At 44.9% G+C, this 23,867-nt stretch overlaps 1 protein-coding gene across 1 annotated transcript in view; it reads left to right on the plus strand.

Annotated features, from left to right (window-relative positions):
• The window catches only part of LOC104273630 (tomoregulin-2), a gene marked incomplete at both ends in the record, with an annotated part of 65,904 nt that extends 43,293 nt beyond the window's left edge, over window positions 1–22,611 (plus strand). The window contains one exon of the mRNA XM_009869022.1: window positions 22,515–22,611. Coding sequence (XP_009867324.1) covers window positions 22,515–22,611 — 97 coding nt within the window. The remainder of the gene's footprint in view (window positions 1–22,514) is intronic.
• Between the last annotated feature and the right edge of the window lie 1,256 nt (window positions 22,612–23,867).

Raw genomic sequence — 23,867 nt, forward strand, 5'->3', positions numbered from 1 at the left:
ATGCTCGAAATACCGCAAGAGGTTAAAATGCATCACCCTGGTAGACTCCCGGCTTGTCTGAAATGCAACTTTTTTAGTCAGCCAGGGGATGCCTTTACTTGTTTGCACTGAAACCTGTCAGGGGAGTTCAGAGTGGACTGCGGTCTAAATATAGCGGCGATTGTTTTCTAAGCAAATCTTCCTTCTTTTTTTTTTGACAGAAGTCTTCCATCCATGCATCAAAGCACGTGCACTTCAAGGGGCTTTATCTCTGTAGATAAGGCTATGTGATACAGGAATTAGGAGAGGAATAAAGCTGGAATTAGTGCCAAATCCACAGTAATATTCTGCTGTGAGATACTTCGACCTGCAGTTCTTTTCAAGTTGTACTGCGTGCGCCGCAAGCCGGCTGTGTGTGCTTGTAATGAAACATTAAGGAAAGTTTCAGGTACCTGGGGGAGAAAATCACCTGTTTATTGTTCTCTGAGTAATATCTATCGCAAGAGTCAAAACCCACTCGCCTCCCCAGAAAGCTGGGAATTCAAGGGTGAGTGTGAAAGAAAGGATGTGCCTAGGGAGACGGGTAATAAAGGCAAAGCTTTGAGTTTTCTTTGCCCAAGTGTAACTTCAGGATTAGTTTCCCTTCAGAAATTCTCCTTGATTTTTTTTTTGTGGGACGCGGGCAGACTGCACCAGCACAAGCAACACTTCCCTCGGGATGGCTTTTGCTGGCATCTCTGGCTTGATCCAAAGCTGACCAAAGGCAGCGCGGCGTTCCCCACGGACTTTGGGGAGTTCGAGGGTAAGAAAGTGCGAGTGCTCCGACAGCTTCTTTATTCTGCCGGTCTCTTCGGAGAGAAGATGCTTAAAAACACCTTTCATCCCAAAAGCCTCAAAGTTCCCAGGCTTTCATTTGTACAGACTGGAGATTTTTACCCTTTTTTTCGCCGCGAGCCTGCGGCCCCTCTTTATTCAATGTGTGATGTGCCCAGGCAGCTCTGTCGGGTTTCTGAGGAGCCCGGCAGATGTGCTGTGCGAGGAAGGGGTGCAGGCTGTCTCCTCTCGTTCGGAGCGTTGCCACTCACCAGGCAGTATCACATTATCTGAAACGCAGCTTATAAATGTCTTTCGAGGACCGTCGGGTGTAACAATCATAGCCCAAGGAGCAAGGGTAACGAGGGCTTTGTGGTAAATGCGGGGCTAATCAGGGACCCTGGGCACAGAGGGTATTTTGGAGAGCCTTGCCCTGGCAAAGGGTTTCAGGAGCAGGGAGACCTTCTCCCATCCATCACGCTGCTTTCTGGTGAGACCGGAGCAGGCAAGGAGAGGGCGAAACATCGGCGGTTTGTAAAACAAACGGCCGACCTCTTCGGTCTCCTGGCAGCACGACTGCAAATCTGATTTCAGACCGTGTTCCAAGGTATGCAGTGGCAGCCGGGTTTTATTCACACGCAGCCAAACCCCCCCTCCCTTAATGCGGTGGCTTTTCCTCGCCTACCCAAGAAAACACGGTACCCGCCCTTCTTCATTTCTACAGACGGTTCAAATTGAGCCCACAAGGCTTATTTGTTTACTCAGCTGCGTGCCTGGCTTCATGAAGTGCTGAAGTCTGTGAAATGAATCATAGGCAGAGGTGTTGGGTTTTTTTTCTAAATGCCATAATTAACTCTTGCTCTTGGCCCTCTTAATAGCCCCTTGCATTCAGAGCATGCAAAACCACTACCCAAACAGTGTTGCTACAGAAGGCCTGGATGTATTTGCAATAAATTTATTAAATTGCTAGCAGTAGCCTGGATTTCCTTAGAAATGCAAAATTTGTGAATTTATGAACTTCACCGTTGAATTTAATTTAATGAATTGCCAGTTTTAACAGGTGAAGATATATGTGGTTGTATTTAGGTGGGCAAGGCACAAATCTTGGTTCCTCCAAAACCTCGTGATGGAGGCTCTGGTATTCTCTGTCCTTTTATACTGTGCTTTCTGTGCTCTGCACACACCCACCTATATTTCTCAGACATTCTCCAGCTGTAGCCATGAAGATGAGTTTGCGTTAGCCCTTACAGAACACGCTGCTCTCCTGAAAAGAGCTCTTCCACCTCTCATGAAGTCGTGTGGTGTTGCCATAGTAATTTCTTCATACCTGTCTGTGAAACATCTCCTCTGTTTCATCACCGCAGGTTCTACATTCTGTAAAGCCCTCTGCTCCGCACTGGGGTGCTAAGCTTCCAGAGGAATGCTGGGCAGTGGTGAGAGCATTAGCCTGGGCTTCTCCAAAGTTCAGTTCAGAGTCTTCCTCGCCAAGACTGTGCTCAGAGTGGCCATGCCCTTTGCCTGCATGGGGATGCAATATGGTGCATAATCTCAGCCCCCTACCCTGAATAATATGTGCAAAGTGAGCAAATCCAGGTTTGTGGCCCCAGAAGGAAGCCAAGTCCATCAGGCCGTGGGATCAGGTGGTGCCCACACAACGGGCAGCCTCAGAATAGGCTCCCTGCTTAGGTCTCCTCACGTGAAATGTGGACAGGTGGTACTCTTCCCTCTGGGAGATATTCCGTATTTAAGATGCTCTGTGAGAGCTACAAGATGTATTGCGATAGAAAGGCAGGAACCAAAGAGGCAACTAAGGGCCGGTGGACACTATGGGTGGCCATCAGAACCATCCTCTGTCCCTTCCAGCATCTGGAAGCTACTGTTCTGCTGGTTCAAAGCCACCCCTTTTGTCTAGCTCAGGACTCACCTGGCTGCTCCTGGATTAGCACACACGTGGGAGGAGGTGTTTCCACCATGCTCTTGCTGACTTCTCCTCTAGCACTCAACAGCAGACGACAGGTAAATGAGAATGTTCTGGTTATTATAGTCATCCTGCCAGAATGAATGTCCTTGGACTCAAAGAACACCTTCAGTGTCACCCCTTCAGTGGATGAGCTCTTTGGTGTGGGCACGTGGCACTTAGCCCATGTGTGATAGTGGTGGCATCTGCTACTGCATGTCAAGAGGTGACGTCTTTATTTCTCTTTTGAGCTTTTCTAGCAGATTCTTCGTCTGCTAACGAAGCTTACAAATGGCTGCATAGTCCTGGGAACAATAACTTCAGCACCCAGAATCCCAAACCCAGTTGGGGCACGGGGTTGAGCACTAGAATACCTAGAGAGAAGAAAATAGTTATTAGCAATAGCATTGAAAGCATTATCTGCACTTCTTAGCATGTTCTGTGCAGGCAGGGTGCAAAACTACTCTGAATTACTGTGTACTTAAGAAGTAAGTCGGAAAAGATAGAACTGTAACAAATACCATGTTGTGAGTAGTCAGTGGCGGTTGTGGCTTCCCCCTTCCAACTCCAAAGTGAGAGGCAATAGCAATGTTTTAAAATTTGTGGAAGAAATTAAGGAAAGAGGCCTGTTCAGGGACTGCAGGGCTGGTTTATGGGCTGGCTGGAGAGCAGGAGCAGGCACAAGAAAGGGGAATATCCAGAAGGTTTGGCCTTTCCGTGCTGCGCGCATCCATGACCGGTGCGCTGAAACGTTGCACAGGTGCTGGGGAATGGCTGCTGGCCGGTTGCAAAAGATATATGAAAAACAGAACAATGTGACCAAAGACTCTCTGGAAATAAATCACCGACCTCTGGTGGAGTCGCAGAGATCTCAAGCCAGAAGAAATTGGCTGTCTCCTAGAAGGACCTGTATCTTTTTTTTTTTCCCATTTGTTAATGATACCTTTGATGTGATTTAGAGCTCAGCTGGTTGGATTATTTAGATCCATCCATTTGGATATTGGTAGCGAGGGGGAAGAGTAGCTCGCAAAGACATGGTGTTTATGGCCTGGCAAGGATTTTTGCAGCCGTTTATAACATTTTTCTACTGCTTAATGTCCTTTTGTTGGCTTCGAAAGGTTTCTGAACCAAGTATTAGAGAAGCGAGCGGAAAGCAGGTGTGCAGTTTTACCTTGGCAATGGCGAAAAGAGCAGAAGTGATTCAGGATGGCATTTCCTCAGATGCTTAGGTTTGCCACTGTTTTAGAAGGATCCGAAATAACATGATTCAAAGCAAAAGTTAAAGCGATAGTACTATTGGGTAAGCAGCTGCGATGAAGCTTTCTGCTGCTGCAGAACTTTCTATTAATCTATTTACATTGTAAGTAAGAAGTAAGCAATAAAAAGCCTTATGCTTGCAGAGGGAAAATGGGTGCTCTGTAAAGGTTAATATCTAGAGTCAAGTCTAAATATGGACTTTTGTTTGTAAATACATTTTCTAAAGGGCAAGAATAAAACGAGTAAGAAAAAAGAATGTAGAAGCTGATAGAGAACATGATTCTGGGGAGTTTATTTTTTATTTACTGTGGTAGAATAGCTTTATGGACATTTTTCCTTTGATCAGATGCAAATCCAAGAGCAAAACGGAATCCACTTAAGTAGGATGGGCATATATGTCTTATAGGTCACACGCCACAGGGGTTATTTTAGTAAACCTGACCATAAGACCCTAGACACTTCTTCCGACGGCAGAGAGTGTCTAATGCACACTGTTCTTGAGGGTAATTACCAGGAAATGCAGAGGGATCAATCGTGCTTGATGCAGTAGGCAATTATATTTTATCCCCTGAAAAGTCTTTTACTGTTCAGGGGACGCAAAGTGTGGGAATTTCGTTTTAGCCCAGCAATACTGTTAAGAAATCAGCGGCATTAACGAAGCAGACGAGGCGCAGTGTAGGACTGTGAAGCTGCTCAGATGTTAGGGAGGTGCTCTCCATAAAAGAATCCTTCGTGCCTCTCAGCGTGGACCCGGAGATGGGAAACAGTGAAGAAGGGGAACCCAGATCCACCCAGAAGGTGGGATGTGGGGAGAAGAGGCTGTGGTTGATGTAAGAGCGATAGATAGCGGGTCCTTTGGGAGAAGAGAGAGCCAATTTTCGTGCTCTGCTACAGGGTTTTGGGATACGCCGGCAGGAATTTGAAGCTCCTATGTGGGCTTAGCTCCTGGATGTGGCCCCTCGTGTTGGCAGTCGGGTCACCCCTTTTGCAGCCAGTTCAGCCACCAAACTCCAGAGGTTTCTGAAGCATCTTTCTTGGATCTAGCACAAAGCTGTGTGTGCCCGGCTTGCTCCGTTAGCTCTTTGAGGAAACTACCTGCGATAGCAAGGCCGGAAGATTTCTGTTGTCATTAATAAAGCAGTAACAGGGAGCCAGGCAGGGCATCTGGGCGATGCTCCTCCCGACTTCTGCAGCTGTCCCTGGGCTGCTATTGATGTTCTCATCAAAACGTTGGAGGGCAGAAGACGAGTTCTCCTCTACCAGAATAGCAAAGCCATCTGCAGAATTCATAGATCCGCACTTGTGCTTAGAAACAGATTTGGGTGGCCCCTCCGGATCTCAGGCAGAGATGCGAAAACCTGTATCCCAACAGTTCCTCCTCCCACTCAGGCGGGCAATGTTTGAGGTCTCGGCAACAAGGCTGCTTGTGTAGCCTTTCCTGATGTAACATGACGAGAGGATTCACAGCTCCCGTGGCGAGAACTCATTCGAAGTGTGCCTGCAAAGCGTGCCGATATTAAGAAATTAGGCAGGCACAGAGCCCTTGTGAGCCCAGAAACCAGATCGCTTGCGCCACCCTATCGTTTACTCTTCACCCTATCAGTCCGTTAACAAGATTCCACTTACACCCCAAGTGGAAAAGCGGCATTAAAGAAAATTTGGAAAATAAAGCAGGCGAATAATCAGGCTACAGAGAAGATGCGTCTGTTGGGGTTTTTTTTTCAAGTGTGTTCGCAAGTTAATTCAGGTAGGAAATTATTCTGACAGGTAGAGAGTAAAGTTTACTCCCATGGGCTATTTGTGCTTTATTTAGGTCTTAAACGAAGCGCAAAAGCTCATGAAAGACAGAAAATCCTTCAGCGTGGAAGACAACCCTCTGGAGGTGAAATACAGATAATCCAATGCCACCTTCCCCCGGAACGTTTGCCATCGCTGCCCGAGAGCGAGGGGTCGGCAGCCCCTGATAATCCCAGCCCCTGGCCTGCCTGGGGACTGGGGTCAGAAAGCCAGTTTCTACTTGTGTAAATTGTCTGTTTTAAGCTCGCCTGTGCACATTTTAGGGGTGGATAAACACCCCTTGGAGACACATTCTTAAAACCATGCATTGCTGGCCACAGGCTTATAAGCCAAGGCAGGAGCCGAGCATAAATGGGGAGAGCCCCAGACCACTGGTAGCCAGCAGAGAGGTTTTTAATGTGATTTTCCCCACAAATGAGTAGTCTTCTCTGCTTCCTATGCTTCGAACATGGACACAAGCGATGCGCCTTGCACTTACATTGTAACGTGGAAATATTATTGTGGAGTCTGAGGTAATTACCCGGTTGTTCCTTTTACTGCATGTAATTACGACAAAGTACTACGGGGGTAGTTTATAGCTACTCAGTGTGAAAATTCAGGTACATGAAAGCAGCGGTCAGGTTAGATGATGTTTACTCGTCTTCCACGCCAAAGAGGTTTTTGCGAAGAATCGTGCCCACGCTTACCATAGGCTAATAGACTTTTCCTTAAGAAATTTGCATGGTGAACACCCAGGGCTTGGTCCCAAGCCATTAGGAGGCAAATCAAGCGGGCACCCACGTGAGAGCAGCTGAAAGGTGACCTCCCCTCCGTGAGCCCTTTCCTCCTCCCTCACCCTTACTGTGTGCCTGAGCCTTTCTTGCGTTTTAGACGGGCACGTATCGGGTTGGAATTTATCCTGAGGGTCTTCCTGGAGCCTAAATTCCCAGTGTTTTGAGCAAGAATAGCATTGCACCTTCTGTTGCAAATCCCAAACAGGTGATAATGTCAAGACTTTTCCCCGCCACGTCTTTTTTTTCTATTTCTCTGCCTGTAGACAGACAGATTTGCACTGCTTAGCTGTCTATACATTGCTTGGTTGTACTTATATAGGATCTGACCACCTTCTATTTATATTTTCTGGTCCGGGTCCCCACTTCCCACTTTGGGGGAAAAAACAGAAGGGGTTTGCTCTCTCCTCAAGTAACACCCATGCCATCTGTGTGTGTTCTATATATATGCACACAGGGGGATTTACTGCCTCGAGGTGAGTTTGCTGCCATTTCAGGGACGAGGCTTTCTCGCTTCTTACCTCTGCGCTATTTCTGCTCAACCAGACAGAAAGGGTTTAATGTGTGTTAGCAGAGGTAATGGAGAGAGTCCCGTTGATTAGAACAGGACCTGAATCAGACCCTTCATTTTTCCTTGCTGTCGCATGGGACACATTTATTATTCTGGCCTTTCTTTCTTTCTTCATCAGAATTTACCGCAGACTTTTTTTTTTTTTTTCCTCATCATTATCTAAGAGTTGTTGGAAGGAAAAGTTGTGTTATAGAAAGAGCCTGCCTTGCTTCAATTTATTCAGCTAACCATCTCCTGACTCCAGCTGTGCCTCTTGCTCTTATAGGGTTAAAGAGGCTGAGTTGCTCCAGTGCTAAGTAAAAATCTCAAGGTGATCAGGAACCGGACATGTAATACTCTTAATTGTTCTGTGCATCATTAAAACGTCCGTGCATTTCATGCACTTCTGGCTGGAAATTGCCCATTCAGCTTTAACAGCTAATTACGAGAGTGACCAGGCACTCACATGGCACACGCGTGCTTATTGGATGTGACAGATGGATACGTCGGCACCTCTGATTCATCATTTTACATTTCCTTTCCAAAAGGCTGTGTTATCACTGTGCAAATAAGCTGCAATTCTGCCTCGGGCCCGACAGCTCCCAAAGGAACAAGGAGGGGAGGAAGTCGCACCGCGGTGGGCACGAGCTGCAGACACCCAAGGCTGAGGAACCTCAGTGTTGGTTTGGCCTGAGGATGGCAGTGACCCCCACCCTGAGCAGGAGTGACCCCTCTTTTTTTTTTCTAAAAAAAGAAACTTCTTTCCAGAGGGAAGAATTAGATGCAGTTGGCTCCTCTACATCTTCAGGGTTAGAAGAAGAGCTGGTCTTGTCCACAAAGTCCTCGCTATAACCAAATCCTCTGAAGTCGCGGGAGTCAAGAATCTTTAGAGATGATGCAAAAATACGTTCTGTCCCTGTACATGGGCAGAGGTCACACAGCCAGCTGACGTTAACACGTTTTAATTATCTTACCAGAGAATGCCCCATGATTTTGATGGGATTTTGTCCACGTAAAGACTGAGTTGTGCATGCTGGGGAGCCCGGCCATTGCCTAACCTGCAGAAAAGGGGCAATGTAGTCGTAGAGATACACAGTTCTGGAAGTAGCTTCAAGCGATCATCTCATCCATCCTTCTCAAGTCTGATGGGAACAACTATAGTCAGACTGTCCCTTGCTGAGATTTGCATGGTCTGGTCTTAGAAGCCACTTCTGGGCACGCCAGCTTCATTCCGGTGCAGTCTGTTCCAGCACATGGTAATTCTTAGAAGTTGGGGAGGAAAAAAAAATTCCTAATATCTAACTTAAATCTCCTTTGCTGTAAATTATATCAATTATTTCTTGTCTCAGAAATAGTAGATGTGGAGAACAATTGATTATCCTTCTTTTTATAGCAGCCTTTTTTAACATTCCTTTTTATATCAGACGACTAGTCTCTCTCCAGTCTTCTCTTTTCCAAAGTCAAAAATTTCCATTCTTGTAAGCTTGCTGTGGAAGTCGTGTTTTCTGAATCCCGTCAGCTCTCCCTCAGACTCGGCAAAGGGAGCCGCCCCTTCCTAAATGCTCTGCTGAAGCCTTTTGTTACATGAAACCAGAGCAGCACCAAGCAGAGTGGGATAAGATTGTCTTATAAACATGACAAAACAGGAGGGGCAGGAAAGAAATAGACATCAGACTAGCCAAAACCTCAATTTATTTTTTTTAAAGCCAGAATAAAATTGGACGTGAGGTTTCTTCTTCATTACACAGTGTTTTTTCTGCCAGTTGTCCTGGTTTGACCTTTCCTGTCCACGGGAGGTGTGTACTGACTACTCCTGTTGTATTAAAACAGTCTGGTCCTAGTTAATCAATGGGCTCTTGGTCTCTACTAGGCTACATGTCTGCATTTCCTCCTCTAAATGGTTCATGCTTTTTCTGTTTTGATGTTCAACCACTCCATTAATAAAACTTGTGAGAAAATCGCTTACCCTCTCTGTCAAAGGGTAACATCTTGCACGTTCCAGTATCTTGTAGGTCTGAGTTTCCCCTAAGTAATTATTCTTGCTCTGGTTTGGATTTCAATTTAAAAAATAATAAAAAAAAAAATTAACTCAATATTTACTCAGGATTGGCAGCAAAAGACCATTCATAGGATTTTATGGCCTGAGGGTAAATAGTTCCCGTCATTGTTCATTAAAAACAAATGCAGCTCACGCCCTTTGTCCTTTCCCTTAAAAAACCCACAAAAACCCTTTACTGTGTTGCCCACCAGCGAACACCTCATTATTTATTGGTTAATTGCTGTTTCCTACTTGGCGTTAGAGATGAGAAATAGGTCGCCACTACGAGAGGAATAATTACCAGCAGTGAACAGCAGAAAAGGACCTGAAACATCAACGGCCGTGGAAATGCCGCTGCTCACTCGGCGCCGTTTGGTGTCATTAGTCCGCGATAACAAACCCTCTCAGGCGGCGTTGGTGACCCCTCGCGCCACGAAGCACTCGAAACCATCCCTCCACGGCACGATGCCGTCTCCTAAAGGCATTTCTGGTGTTTCGAAATGAGATCTACGGTCTGCGGACGCGACCTCTTGAAAGGAGCTCCGTGCTTGATCGTCCTTGTCGTATTTAACTGGGGTTTATAGTGTCCACTTGAGTCTACTGACACAGTGGGTGAGGAAATAGAGAATTAATCTTCTATCACATTCCCTTCTGTAGAGAAATTTCCTAATTAAAGCTAGCAGAAAATTACTTTAAAAGGAGCAGGAGGAAGGGGAGGAGAGGGAAGGAGTCCTTCCTCTGTTGCAGGCATGGGCAATATTAATGAAAGGTTCTCATTTATTCGTGCAAAGCTTCTAACTGCACCTCATGTCCGCAGTGATTTCCCTAACGTGGAAGCATCTTTGCCCCCACCAAGGGCCTGTGTTAGGAAAATAGAAGAACGTCCTGTAATTACTGTTTTGCTTCTGGTTGGTTTGCTTCAGCTTTTCTGTTCGTATTTATCTGCGTTTCCAAAGTTGAGAAAAATCCCTTGGTAATTGCCTCTTCTCTAAGATCTTCTCACCGTGACAGTTGTCACACACACTGGGAATTTTCCATTTTAATATTCCGGTCTATTAGCCACTAAGAGTAGAGATAAGATAACAAGAAATGGAAGTTCCCTTTTTAAATCACTTTTTTTGTTGTTTTAAAATGACAACTTTAAATGTATTACTCTATTTAGAAAGAAAAATCTGGGTGGATGGGCCTGGTGGGTAATGATATGTAAATGACCATTCATGCATGAAAATCAGGGCCACAGCTGACTGTATTAAGCAATGACTGATATAATCATTATTTTGGATTTTGCATCTGAAGAGGGAGATTGCAGATATCAAGCGAATTGCATATTTAAAGAAAACATCCGTGTGTGTGCGGAATAGGGAATGTTTTCGACGTTTCTGCGTTAAGTATCCTGGTGTTATGCTGTTTGGACTTCAATTAAGGTCAATATGTTGGGTTTATGCTTTTCATGTTGTCTCTGGCTCTCGTTTTGGCAGCTCCTCCCTTCCCCTGTTTGTGCGGCGTGCCATCGGAGGGCCAAGTTTGTAATGTCAACTCTTTTAGCACCCTGTAATGCTTTTACTGCTGACGGGAGAGCTTGGGGAAAACCAATAATAAAAATAAGGAAAAAAAATAAGAAAAATAAGAAATTTTAAAAAAATTAATATATTAATAATTTAATTTTTTTTTTAACGTGGGGAAATCATTAGTGCCGCGTGTTGGCGGTGCTTCTGCTGCCGATGCTACAGATGCCGATGCTACAGATCCTTACGGGGGGGGGAAGCTGCTAATTCCATCACTTCTGTAAATGTATAAAATCTGTACCTCCACGTATACACATATTTTGAGTAGCGCTGCCTAAGCTAAAGTTTTGTTCCGGAGCTCAAGGGTGGCAGGCGGCACGGAGCGTGGCTGAAGCCAACCCCCACCAAGATGAGGAAGGTGTATCTGGGGGTTATTGTCTGGGAGGTGACGGAGTAACTCACTTCTTTGCTTCCGAGCCAGATCTCTGCAGCCCTTCTGCTTTTCAAGCGCCGCTTTCATGAGGAAAGTCAGGGCTGAACAAAGGAAAGGACATGGTGTCGGCAGATACTTGAGACGGCGATGTTTTCTTGTCTCACTTTGTGTTACAAACTTGAAAGAAAAAAAGAAAAAATTCTGCTTGGAAACAGCAGAAAAATAAGCTTCGGTTATACAATAACTACATTAATGGATCCCTTCTATCAAAGGCAGAAAATAGCTGTGTTACCAAACGTAATGAATGCATCTCGAGTTTGGGGAACACGATGCTAAATGTCCACGATACATTCTCTGTCCCCTTCGGCAGCAGCACATGATCAATTTTTGCTACTCAGTCTTTACCTAATTATTGCTGTTGCTAATGAAGGGAAGTAGAGAAAAACATGTCTTAGTAGGTTAATAAGCCATCCGGAAAATTATATTAGCGTGATCAATCCTTAATGATTATGGTTTCTCATAACGTTAGATCACCTGAAAGGGGTTTTGCGTAGGAGATGGGAGGGGAAGCAGAGACCGTTCTGCAGCCGTTCTCCCAGGTGTGCTCGGTTGGCTTTTGGGGAAAAAAAAGAGTCACACTTTGGCTCAGGAGTTTCAACTGCTCTCACAGGCGTGGATTTACTTGGTGGAGGCGGTTTATTTTCTCGTGTGAACACCTGGAAGGGCAGCAAGTGTGGGGGATATTCTACCTTCCCTCCTTCCGCAAATATTTGTGGCGTTGGCTTTCACCTGGGCTGGCGGCACGTGCGTTCTGCGTTGCTTTTCAGAAGTTCTTGTGAATGAGCTGGCACGCTCGGATCGGTCTGAGCAGCTTCCAGCTGGCATTTTCCCCCTTCCTCTCTCCATGCTGATACACCTTCATGTGCAATCTAGTATCTGGTTTAGCATCTGTCAGGATTTCTTTCATTTGTTTGGTTTTTGTCGCATTGATGCCTCTTTAAGTACCCCTGTATGCCAGTACTGCAGCAGACTCAGGACGCGTTTGTTTTGATGAGAGCAAATCTCTTAGAGCACATCCAAGGCGTTAGAACGAATAGCAGAGGGGAATGATCTTCAGACATCAGACTCTCTTTTTTTAAAAAAAAAAGAATTTTATTTAAAGATTTTCCCCAAATTAAACTGAATCGCAATCCTCCCTTTTAATTTGGTAATTACACTTCTGCAATGGTAATGCAATCAGTGGATATAGCTAAAGTGTTTGTGTGTGGGAATCAATATTAATGAGAAAGAGCATATTTGCAAAGTGCCATACGTTATCAGCTATTTGCTTTGCGCCCGTCTGCAAGTGCGAGGCTGCTCCGAGCCGGACCCACAGCTGCAAGAAGAGAAGGGGGAGAGTCCCTCCAAGTCATTAACTCCTCTCTATGGTCTCTTCTATACTTTCCGTAGTGGGGGGACAGTATGGAGCAGGGTACGTTGCTGTTGGAGCAGGAGAGACCCGCGGTTTTGGGCAGCAAAGCCCTTGGCCAAAGCCAAAATTCAGGGCTTTCGCAGCCCGCCTGCCCTGAGTGGCTTCGCAGGTGACAGAACTCCAAGCGAGCTCATATAGGTTAATCATGACTAAGTGAGAATGAAATTCGGCGTTTTCCTGCTGGGCTTCCGATTTTTTGTACATGCAGTGCATTGAAGCTAAGTGAGATTAAATGTTTAAACCTTTTGTGCCATATGGCTCCCCCTATATCATAAACACATCTGCAAAATTAGAAGGGCAACATCATTTTGGTGCAGATGGATTTAGATCCATGCTTCTCCACTGCTCCTATTGTCATGGGTTTGAGTCTGGGGGGGGTTTTGGTAAAAGCGGGAGTAGACTCATGTGAAGATTTGAAAGCCTCCCTCATCCCCAGGTCGGAGTCAGACCCACCTCTGGCCAGGTCCAGGCCCATCAGCACCTCTGCCATCAAGGTATGGAAGAGGTGACCCCATTGTTCTATCTCTCTCTTTTGGTATCATCTTGTTTTGAGCTGTCCTGTCTTTAATGTTGGGCAGTTTTCCTGTTGGAGGAGTGAGAGGGGAGAGGAGAACAAAGGAGGCAGCCAGGAAGATGGGAGAGGGCGAAGTGTTTGTTGATGTGTTCCTCTCGCTATCCTACTTCATAAATGGTGGTGGTGAATTAAATCCATGTTTTTCTCCCCAAGTCTCTCTGGTTCCTTAGGCATCATCTTAAATGGTAGTAGATTATTACCCTCCCTATCCTTAATCTCAAACCCTTGAGCCTTTTTAGTTGGATTTTCTCCCTCCACATCACTGTGGAAATGGGTGTGGGAGGAGGAGTGAGCTGGAGACCACATGGTTCTTTGTCCCAGTCGGCTTGAACCTCGACACCTATCAAGGCTGAGTTTGATGTGTCGCACTCAACCCATTTGTCTGGTCGATGGAGGTCTGGGAAGCTTTTACCCATGGACCTGGCCCATAGAGGTTCCTTCTCCTAAATCTCTGCCACCCTTCCAGGTGTGACTGTGCTACTTCATGGTGTCCCTTGCCTTTCTGCTGAGGCTGTCACCAGTACTGCCAGTGTTTATCATGGGTTTTGTGCTGTTCCACCACACAAACCAAGGAGGACAATACGGCAGTAATGCTGGCTCAATCCTTACTCCCACAGTACCTCAACCTGCCCCACTGATAACAGAAGTAAAAAGCGAAAACATGGTTCGACGGACTCTTTTTTTCCCATTTGTCCTGAAAGGTAATCTCACTGATGAACGTTTTCATGCCGTTAACTGATGCAGTATGGTTTTGTGCTTGTTGAAGAGTAGGTTTATACAAAAGGTAGGATCTATAAATCCTCCTTTGCATAAATCCTGTATCTCCTCCTGCAGGACTTGGAAACTCTGTGGTTGCCCTCATCTTAGCTTCTGGCTTTGGTGCCTGCACTCCTGGGCACCCTGAGCAGCAAGCAGAGGCACAAGGAATGCCTGGCTACAAGCTGGGCAAGGCAGAAATACCTTTACGCATATCAGGAGAAAGTTTTTTACAACTAACTCTGAGCTGATTTTCTTTTTTTTTTTTCAAATGGAAACTCTCCCTTACAGGGAAGGAAAAAAAAAAGGAGCAAACACAGGGATGAGCCCTGGTTGTAGAAATTTAGAGGATCAGCTCTGTGGTGACAATTGCAGATCAGGAGGTGTTGCTGCGGAAATATTAAGTTCTTCTGGGGCGGGAGCTGTGAAAGGAGATTGGGGATTGCTCTGGGCGTACAGCTGGTGGAGGAAGAGGCGGGTAAGGTCTGTTATAGGGTACGTGAGGGTACAGCCTGGCTGGACGTGAGTTTTGGCACCTGAGCTGCCCCCTTTGAGACATGAGCGTGACCTTGGCACGTGTCTTCTCAACTTCTGAGCTCTGGAGTGGCTCCAGCTCTCAGTTACGTGTGTGCCACCTGCATTAGCACCACAGAACTGAGCAGAAAGGAGCGTTACATGGAGGAGAAGCTGAGTCGGAGAAGAAAGCTGCTCTCCTCTTGTTGAATTCAGGAAGACCCCAAGTCATTTTTACAGTAGAGCCACTTTACACCACCTTGATTATGTAAATGGGACACAAAGTAAATTGGACTTTTACTCGCTCTGACACTCCCTTCCATTGCTAGGGTGATTTACAGAAGCCTCGGTGTAAATTAGAACCAGGACCAGCGTCTGTAGTCCACATCTTAGGCTTTAAAACCAGTCATTTCCCCAGATAATTGTGGTGCAGTCAAGACTAAGAGCAGCTTCCTAAAATTGGTTAATACCCAGATTTGGGTTTCTTCGGTGGCTTAAATGGAGTGGCGTATTATCTCCTCTATAGTCTGCCTAAAAGATAAATTTGATGTCTGCGAGCAAAGACATGAAATTGCTATAGGCTTCCTCTCTTATAGCCTGCCACCTATTTGATTTATGTGGTAAGTGATCTCAGATGACCCTCCAAGGCATTGAACCATTAGAGAGTTATGTCGCGCAGCGATAAGAAATCTTCAGAGATACCTAAATCTTCTTTTACCACTGGGAGTTTCATCTGTTCTGGAATAAAGAACATTTTTATGTATGATGTTGCTATCTTGCTAGCCATACTAATATTCAAAAAGGATACACAGACTTAAATCAACAGCAAAGTGACAAAGACCTTAAGACTGAAGTAGTCACCAAGTGGATGCTAGACAGCCTTTTTAGGTTTTATCTTTGTTCCTTTCATCTTGTTTCTTGAAAGATGAGTAGCTGTAAGAGTTCACATTCAAGTCTTTCTACCAGGTAGGAAGCTGGCAAAAGCACTCTTTCAGCGCGGAAAGCCCTGGAAAGTCACACCACCCATTTAGGACTGTAGGCTTGATGAAACCATGGCTGCCTTATTTTTTTTCACTGAACTTCTCCAGTCCTTCTCTGCCTAGAATCAATAAAAATGCTTAGGAGCTTGGGTGGGATGTTAATTCTTGACAGCGGGTCACAAGCAGCTCACACTGGACTCTCCTCCTGAGTAACCTTGATGGAAAGAAGAAAAGCATTACGATGTTGAGAACTTTCCTGGGCTCTAGTTTCCCACCTCCCCGGGCATAGCGCTGGGGTTTCATCATCCCTGTGGCCAGGCAAGCCAACCTGAGGGAGGAATGAGACACCATCATTTTGTGTTTCTCCTTGATCCTGCAAAACCTTCTGGTCCTTGCAATCAGGACCACAGTAATCGCCTCCAAGCCCTTTAATCATGGCCTTGGTTGGTGACCCATCATGATGCATCCATCCAGCTGCGGGCACGTCCACTCGGGGAGGAATCAGACACCATCATTTTGTGTTTTGCCTTGATCCTGCAAAACCTTCTGGTCCTTCCAATTAGGACCACAGTAATCTCCTTCCAGGCCCTTTAATCATGGCCTTGGTTGGTGACCCATCATGATGCATCCATCCAGCTGCGGGCACGTCCACTCGGCTCTTTTGTTTGCGCCGTTGGGCGTATTGAAATACATGAGAGCAGGGACTGATGCCACAAAAGCTTTGGCAGCATCGCAGGCATGTTTTTACAACAAGCCGTATCTATTCCTTGAAAATTCTCCTGCAAGGAGGCGATTTCTCTTTAAAATTAAATTAATGCAAGGCAGAGATGAATAGTCCCCATGTGCTATTTGGCTTTTCACTCGGAGCTGTTTATGAGGGGAGGCTCTTGGCAAAATGAAACGAGCCTCCTCTTCCTCAAGCTGGCAAATACTGACAATGCTGGTCATCGTACACCTTCATCAGTCTGCGCCGCTGGCATCCCACACGCACCAGGCAAACATCGAATTTTGTAGGGGGACTGCACAAGGGTGCAATAATCACAGCTGTTTCATGTCAGCATTCAGGAAGCTTACAATAGGGTTTTTATTCAACGAGCCGTTCCTTTTGAAATGCCGTCTGAGATATTTGCTGCGAGAAACTGGCCTCGACTAATCGTATTTAATTTTTTATCAAACGCGCCGCGGGAGCGGCGGGGATATGCATGAGGCGGAAACAAGCAAATGGTGTTTATTTAGAATAAATAAACTTTGAGTAAGAATTGAATCCGTTCCCTCTTGGCCGGGGTTGTACAAACACCGGTGGGGCTGCGGGGGGTCGTGTCCTGACTTGAGAGCCAGATGCTCTTGGAGACCTCCAGTCGTGCCCACCGAAGGGAGAGACCTTCAGCCTCATCTATGGGGCTGCCAGAGCTGCTCCGTGCTGGGGCTGGCATCAGGATAATCGCACCCGAAATATTGGGGTTGGTGGGGAAGGGAAAGAAGCCGAAAGAGAATGGGGCGGGACGCAGGACAGAAAGCAAGAGGAGAGGGACAAGAGTGAGCTATCTCAGAGGTGCTTTTTATTCCTGTCTCACAGAAACTCAGCCCTGCACAGGATGAAAAAAGTCGCGCGTCAGCCCTACAAAAATAATTAGCTTTTAAAAATTACGAACTTGATAGGTTCTGGGTTTTATTGTATTTCACAAGCTTTTTCTCCACAGCCCTAAAGCTTATACATCGCTTTCAAAACAAATATACGTGGAAACCGAGATGCTTATACTTTCAGATAATCCCCTGCTGTGATTTTAAGACAAAAATTAACCTGAGAGTCACAGTGGAAGTATGAGAGCTGGAAAACGCTGCAAATTGAGCCTGTCTGGCATCAAAGCAGTGCCAGGCTCTGTCTGCATGGTCTTTAGCGAGAAGATAAGAGAGGGTTTTATCAGCAATCTGAGCTGGCTGGATACATACAAGTTCCTCCCCAAAACCCTGTTAGGTATTTGCATCATGCTGAACTCATCCCATTAACGTTTTCCAGCACCTAAAGTGATAGAAACCCTGGAAAAGGTGGTCTTGTTTTCCAGCCCAGCAGCCGGCTCAGGTCTGGCACAGTCCTGGAGCTGTTTAAATAATGTGCCCGTCGATAGCTGAGAAGTTGTTTCAAGGACTGACCCTCCCTGGGTGGCCCGGAGAAACTAGAGGCCCTTTGGAGCGAAGGAAAATGTTTCAGGTCTCCTTGAGACGTTTCGAGTCAGGTCCTGAGCTAGGTAGAAACAGTTTTCTCACGCAGTAAAAAATTTCCCCAGTGTGTTTGCGTGTGTGTGGGAAGGAGAGCAAATTTGTATTTACTGAGGTGGAGCGAGACAGCAGGAGTAAAGCAGACCAAGGCATGTCAGAGTTTGGATTTATTACCGATAGAGTAAGCCATTGTCTTTTCATTTTGACCCTAATGCTGTTCTGAGCCTCTGCCAGGCGTGGAGACCACAGTCATTTGTGTGTTGACCCCCTGCTTCACACCCTTTATTTTTCTCACTTTGTAGGTTTTGACTGAGCTAATGCTTTCAGGGGAAAAAAAATAAAGCAACAAAACTACTTATTGATTAGAGTGAAGTCGCTTGCAGCATCTGGGCTTGGTCAAGTTTGTGAGGTGGTTTTTGCCATTTGGTAGAGGCGCAAGTAGTGTTTGTTCTAACACATTTAGTAAATTTTGTCGGTTCCTATGTCCTGGATACTCAGAGTTTTCTCACTTTGTCTGCGCTACCAGAGCACTCCTGTTGGGACTGAAGCCTGCGGCAGAGATCACTCTAACTGCTCTGAGGAAAATTCTTCTCCTCCTCCTCCTCCACATTTTAATTTGCACATTGTCTTTCATGTCAAAGTATAAAAAAGGCTGTCAACCCCCATCTCCACTTGTTTTTTGTTATTACCTAGATTGTATAGGTAAAACCATGTGGGTATCCTGTTAGGATGAGCTACAGCAAGTTAGTTTGAAGTTCTTCCAACAGTAGCAAAGATATGTCCCACCATGAGGAGTCAAGTCGGAATCGGCAGCGAGCTCGTATCTGATCATGTCTGTCAAAGGGAGACTGCACAATCGTCATGAATTACCGTGCTCGTATTTTTGTATATTCAAGCGATGATGTTTTATACCATTTCTTTGTTCTGTTCCCCGGTATAGTTAAAATACATTGAATAAAGAGTGCTGTAACAGGGTTAGTAGTCCTACGGAGCCACGTGAAGACTGACTCTATAGAGTTTGCCCTGTTGCCCTCGGAGTCATGTGAGCAAAGAGAGGTTGAGAGATTCGTGTTTAGCCGGTGCTGTCGCCTAATTGTCTTTCTCCCTCGTGGCTCCCCAGCTACTCCTTCCACTTCCATTTACTCCTCATGGTGTAGGCCATCAGGCAAGTTACATGTGTGTCCCTTGTGTCACTTAGGAAATGGGTGACACTGTATATCAGGTCAAGACGGCAAGCAGAGGTTCGTATTCTTAACCATCTCATTGGAGATTGCAAAATTTGTTTCCATCCTGCCTTTGATGCTTGCTGAGCACCTTCGGAAGACACTGAGCAAGGGTCGTCCAGGGATTTTGGTGTCCGTTTGGTTAAACGAGCTCAACCAGCAGTCATCAACTCCTAGTAGAGTCTGGGAATCATAGAATCATAGAATCATAGAATGACCTAGGCTGGAAGGGACCTTAGAGATCATCTAGTCCAACCTCCCTGCCATGGACAGGGACGCCACCTCTCGACTGGACCAGGCAACACATGGGGACCGAGCGGTGATCGAACCCGCAATCTCAGTGTTGTCATTGTTGTCAGCACCGCGCTCAAACCACTGAGGCTGTGTGGATAATTTGTTGGGGTTGTAGCACCTACAGAAGACTCTCAACTCAAAGAGAATGAAATGTTAAGAGAAAATAGAGGTGTCTGTCTATGGTGGGTGGACAGTGTGGGGCTTTTAGTTTTTCCCTGATACTACAAGACATAAGCACAGAATCAGACCAATCTACTGATGATACTTTCAGGCCATTTTTTCAGCTGTGGATACAAAGTCAAACGTCTTAAAAGCGGTTTCATTCTTAAGGGGCTTGCAAGCAACAAGAGACATTCTTGAAATCAGAACTATCTGATCTGAGTGCAGTGAGAAATGCCAGAAAAGGACCAAATGATTAAAACAGGAGCTGTTGTGGTTACCACAGTCCATTGACTGTGTAAATTGTGTGTGGTGCCTTCCCAGCTAAAGAATTTGTATTGCTTAGGAGATCGAGATGGTCTCTGAAGTGACTTTTTGATAATGTTAGTGTCCTTCTAACCCGTGTTAGCACATTTCCTTGAACTCTGGAAGTCGCTAATCTTGCTGATACAAATAGGAACTCGCAGCTTAACATTGCTCAGTTGTGTGAGTAATAAGGAGTGGGCTTCAGCGATGAGCCTCCCCGGAGCCCTACTACCTCCCTACCGGGTCCTGCTGTCAATCCACTGCTAACTTGAGATATGTGTAAAGTGCATGAGAAAAAGAGAATCGTACTCCTTTTCTCTTTGAAAGCAGAATCTAGAAACTCGATTATTTTTGCTAACCATTTCTTTTTATTCGGGATATGAAAGCAAGTGCAGCAAGAGGGGGAAGAAAAAAGAAAAGTCACCTTTGAAAACGACCATCCACTAGTCCTCAAGTTAAAAAGCAGCAGGAAATATTGGGAAAATAACTCTTTCTAAGATGTCCAGGTTTATCAAAGCACTTACGTGCACAGCATGGAGAAAAGGAGCCCCTGTGGGTGTCAGCCCTGCATGTGGGTGCACATGCCCATGTGTATGTTTCTGTAAGGGAGAGAAAACACGCCTTAAGGGAATGTAAAGAATAATATTATCTGTGGTTACTGGCAACAGAAAAAGAGAGCAAGAGAGGGTAAACTGCTGTCTTTTTTTAATCAGTGCTTGGACATTTAATGACAAGGTGCTGACTGACAGTGGAATGCTGGATGCAGAGCTTCTGGAGAAAAATACAAAGGGGTCACCTTTTATTTTCCAGTAGAAATTAAGAACCACGTTGTGCCTCGGTGTGGCTGTCCCTCTAAATCAGTTGCTTCTCCTCAACATTTTTCTAAATGCCTTCTTTAAAGACTTACAGAGCTTTTTTACTCAGCCTGTGATGTGGAACTGTGTGAAGTCCCTGACCAAACCACCCTTGCTGGACAGTTATAAATAGAAGCATTACAGGGTGGAAAAAAAAATAGGGCACATGTTTTTAATTAAAAGGAAGTATCAGGGAAGTGATCTGCAAGATAACAACGTAAAGAAATTATAGCTCTTTTCCATAAAGAATGTTAATTTCACCCTCCTGAACTGGAGCAATTGTCCTGTTTAATATCTTAAGCACCGGAAATTCCCTGCCAAGATTGGCTGTCAAAGTTATATCCTTAGTAAAACGGATTTCTATATATAAAAATTAAATGAAAACGTAGTGAAAAGGACAGGCTGGATGGAGCTGCACAGAAGTGGGGAGAAGCCACACGGGGCTCATGGGTCAGGATCACACAGGGGGCAAGTGGAGATGCCCGTGGTGTGAGGACATGGCACTTGGACACCTCGAGCACCCTGGTACCTTGGCTCTTAAAAATGTGACCTTACAAAGTTCCTCAGTCATTTAAGGAAACAGAAAAACCGCAGCTCAGAGCTTCCTTACAAAACCTGGCAATGCAGCAGGACAAAAAAAAATCCAGTGTGTGTTTTCTGAAGTTCCCTTTTGTTTTTTCATACCTGACTTTTGTGGATATAAAAGTGAGCAAACTTCTACAAATAGGGCAGAACTTTCTTTCTTTCTTTTTTTTCTTTTTCCTGTTAGGATCATCAGAATGCTCATCACAGGTGGATTTTTTCCATTCAATATACTTTAAATTCAGGCACAACGGATAAGAAATTACTGCGGCATAGCTTGTACCTAAACATACCAATGCTTCCTTTGACTATATTAAACCTCAGCAAAAAACTTCTGAGACAAACCCTCTACCTTAGGTATTTCTGTGCTTTATATCACTGTATTATCTAAGCATATCACAGTCTTTTAATAGACTTGTTTCCATATTCTATGTTGGTAAAAAGTAATATTCTTCCCATTTACGGGAAGCAGGATAGAAGTTAAATAACTTGCCCAGGGTGAGAAAGCAAGTTTGTTGAAAAGCAGGCGTTGGGGTCACGCTTGGTTTTCTAAGAGGAAAAGCCCTTTCTCCTTCAACAGCTTTGTGAGTGCTTGGGACTCTGGTCCTTTCCTGAGTAAATAATAAAAGCAACGTGTTCAAACTCGGAGCTATTGCTGGGTGTGGTGTCTTGCCTAGAAAGCAGCACCTATCGAAAGGTATCATGAGGTGTTTCCCCACTTTAACACAGATGTTGATGATGTTTCTTTTGGATCTTCTAACAAACCCTCTTCTTGGTGCCTACTTAGTGGTCTCTTTTCTCATGCTCAGTACTCAGCCATCAATATTTTTCTGCAGTCCGTTTACATCCCATTTTTATTTTCCACTCAGCCCCTTCATGGTTTTGACTTGAGGGCCAGATACAAACCTTATGCAATTGCAGACTTTAACCTTGGCTTTCCTGGGATTTGAATTTAACCTGTGCTGGAGATTGTCCCTTCCTCTCGACCGCACTAAATCTTCCCTGCCGTGGCTAACTAGTCCTTGGGGCTCATAGCTTCCGAAGAGAAAAATGTTTTGCCTTTGAAACGGATTAGATTGCACCACACGGTGCAGGTAGTTCCAAAGCATTTTGGAGGAAGCATCCCCTTGGGGTCCAGTCAAGGACAGAAGGCAGCGTGTGGTGCTGTCAGTACATCTCCACCATGTTCCTGGGGCACGAGGCAAAGAGGGTCGGTGGGGGCACAACCTTCCTGGGCTGCAGCTCGAAGGAGTCATTGATTAAGTAGAAAAGAAAGAGGAAGGGTCTTTCTCCACTTTCCCCTCTTAACTCCTTCGTACAAGGAATTTATCACAGGCCAACATGGATATCTCTGTGTTGGCCGCGTTGAGAAATATCTGTTGGCCAGGCAGCACGAAGCTGACACGGCAAATAGATTTTTCTAGAGAGAGAAAAAAAACTACTGCTGCCTTCACTAACATGTGTTCCTCTGTTTTCCACCCAACAGTCAATGAAGGCTCAGGTGAAACCAATCAAAAAGAGACATCGACCTGTGACATTTGCCAGTTTGGGGCGGAGTGTGACGAAGATGCGGAGGATGTTTGGTACAGTAACTTGGTCTACTCTTCTATTTGAAATGAATGTTGTGTTGTTTAAAGGTGCTATGGTTTGGAAAGCGTTGCAAATATTCGATACTCAATTTTCTGCACCCAGAGATTCATCGCACGGTGATTGAGGTGGTTATTACTCTGAAAAAAGAATGTGTAAAACAGTCTGGTTTGTAATTTTGGAGTGTGCACAATTTAGACAAAGCCTAGAAACACAATTATCCATTTTGTTGCAGTTATAACTTATGTTATTCCATCTGGGCTATTACAGCTTTATACTTTGGTAAAAATAGAGTTGGGAAAAATAATTGACCTAAAGCTCTTCCGCTTAAAAAGTATCATTAGTAATATCATCGTGTTAATTCATGTGTGGCATTAGAAATGCTGGGAAATCTGTCTCGCTTTTTCCTAGTTGCTGGAGTTGAAGACCTAGCTTTCAAATGTTTGAAATAATTAGAGGGTACATTTAGACATTTTCTCAATGGAGAGTGTTTTATTTTTTTATTTTTTAAAGGAGGTTTCAAAATTAGTCAGGTTTTTCTTATTTTGTTTTTTTTAAACCACAGAGGCTGAAGGGAAATAATTCTATTGACTCATAATTTTTGTTGGTTTTTTACATTTTGCCTAGAAACCATGCAGACTTTGGTTGTTGGTCAGGCATGAAATGAACATTTCAGCTATTCAGTGAAGAAGCTTAGAACACGGTTGTGGCCATCCATTTGTGCTCCTTCTGGTTTTGTCTTGCCAGGCTTTTAATAACCACCGGGTCTAGTCTTTAAAAAATACGAGGTAAACAAACCACGGAGGCTCTTTCCTCTGACTCCACTCGTCAAAAGAAATCGTGGCGCTGAAAAACAGGAGCAAGATGCATCATGGTTATAGGTTTGCAGTAATGTAATGAGATTTGTGTGGAAGAAATTGCCTAATTTTGACTTTGCTTGAGAAAATTACCCCAGGTGTCAGGATTTTCATCGTCTCCTTGAGCGGGTTGTCCTTGAGAGTTTTGGTGGTGCAGCGTAGAGACAAAACCGTGGTAAAATTAATACATCAAAATTCACAGTCTAGTGCTCGTGTTTTCATAATTAAGTGCACTTCCAAATTGGAAGGCAGGAGAAGAGAGGGGCAAGGAATAAAATTAGCTACAGGATAACATTATTAATCATAAGCACTGAGCAGCAGTGTTTATTTTTTTTTTTCTCCAGAAATAGCTTGGTAAAATAGCCTGATCCAACTTATCCCAGTAACATTCCTGC

This window comes from Apaloderma vittatum, unplaced genomic scaffold, assembly GCF_000703405.1.
Source record: "Apaloderma vittatum isolate BGI_N311 unplaced genomic scaffold, ASM70340v1 scaffold625, whole genome shotgun sequence".
Classification (NCBI taxonomy): domain Eukaryota; kingdom Metazoa; phylum Chordata; class Aves; order Trogoniformes; family Trogonidae; genus Apaloderma; species Apaloderma vittatum.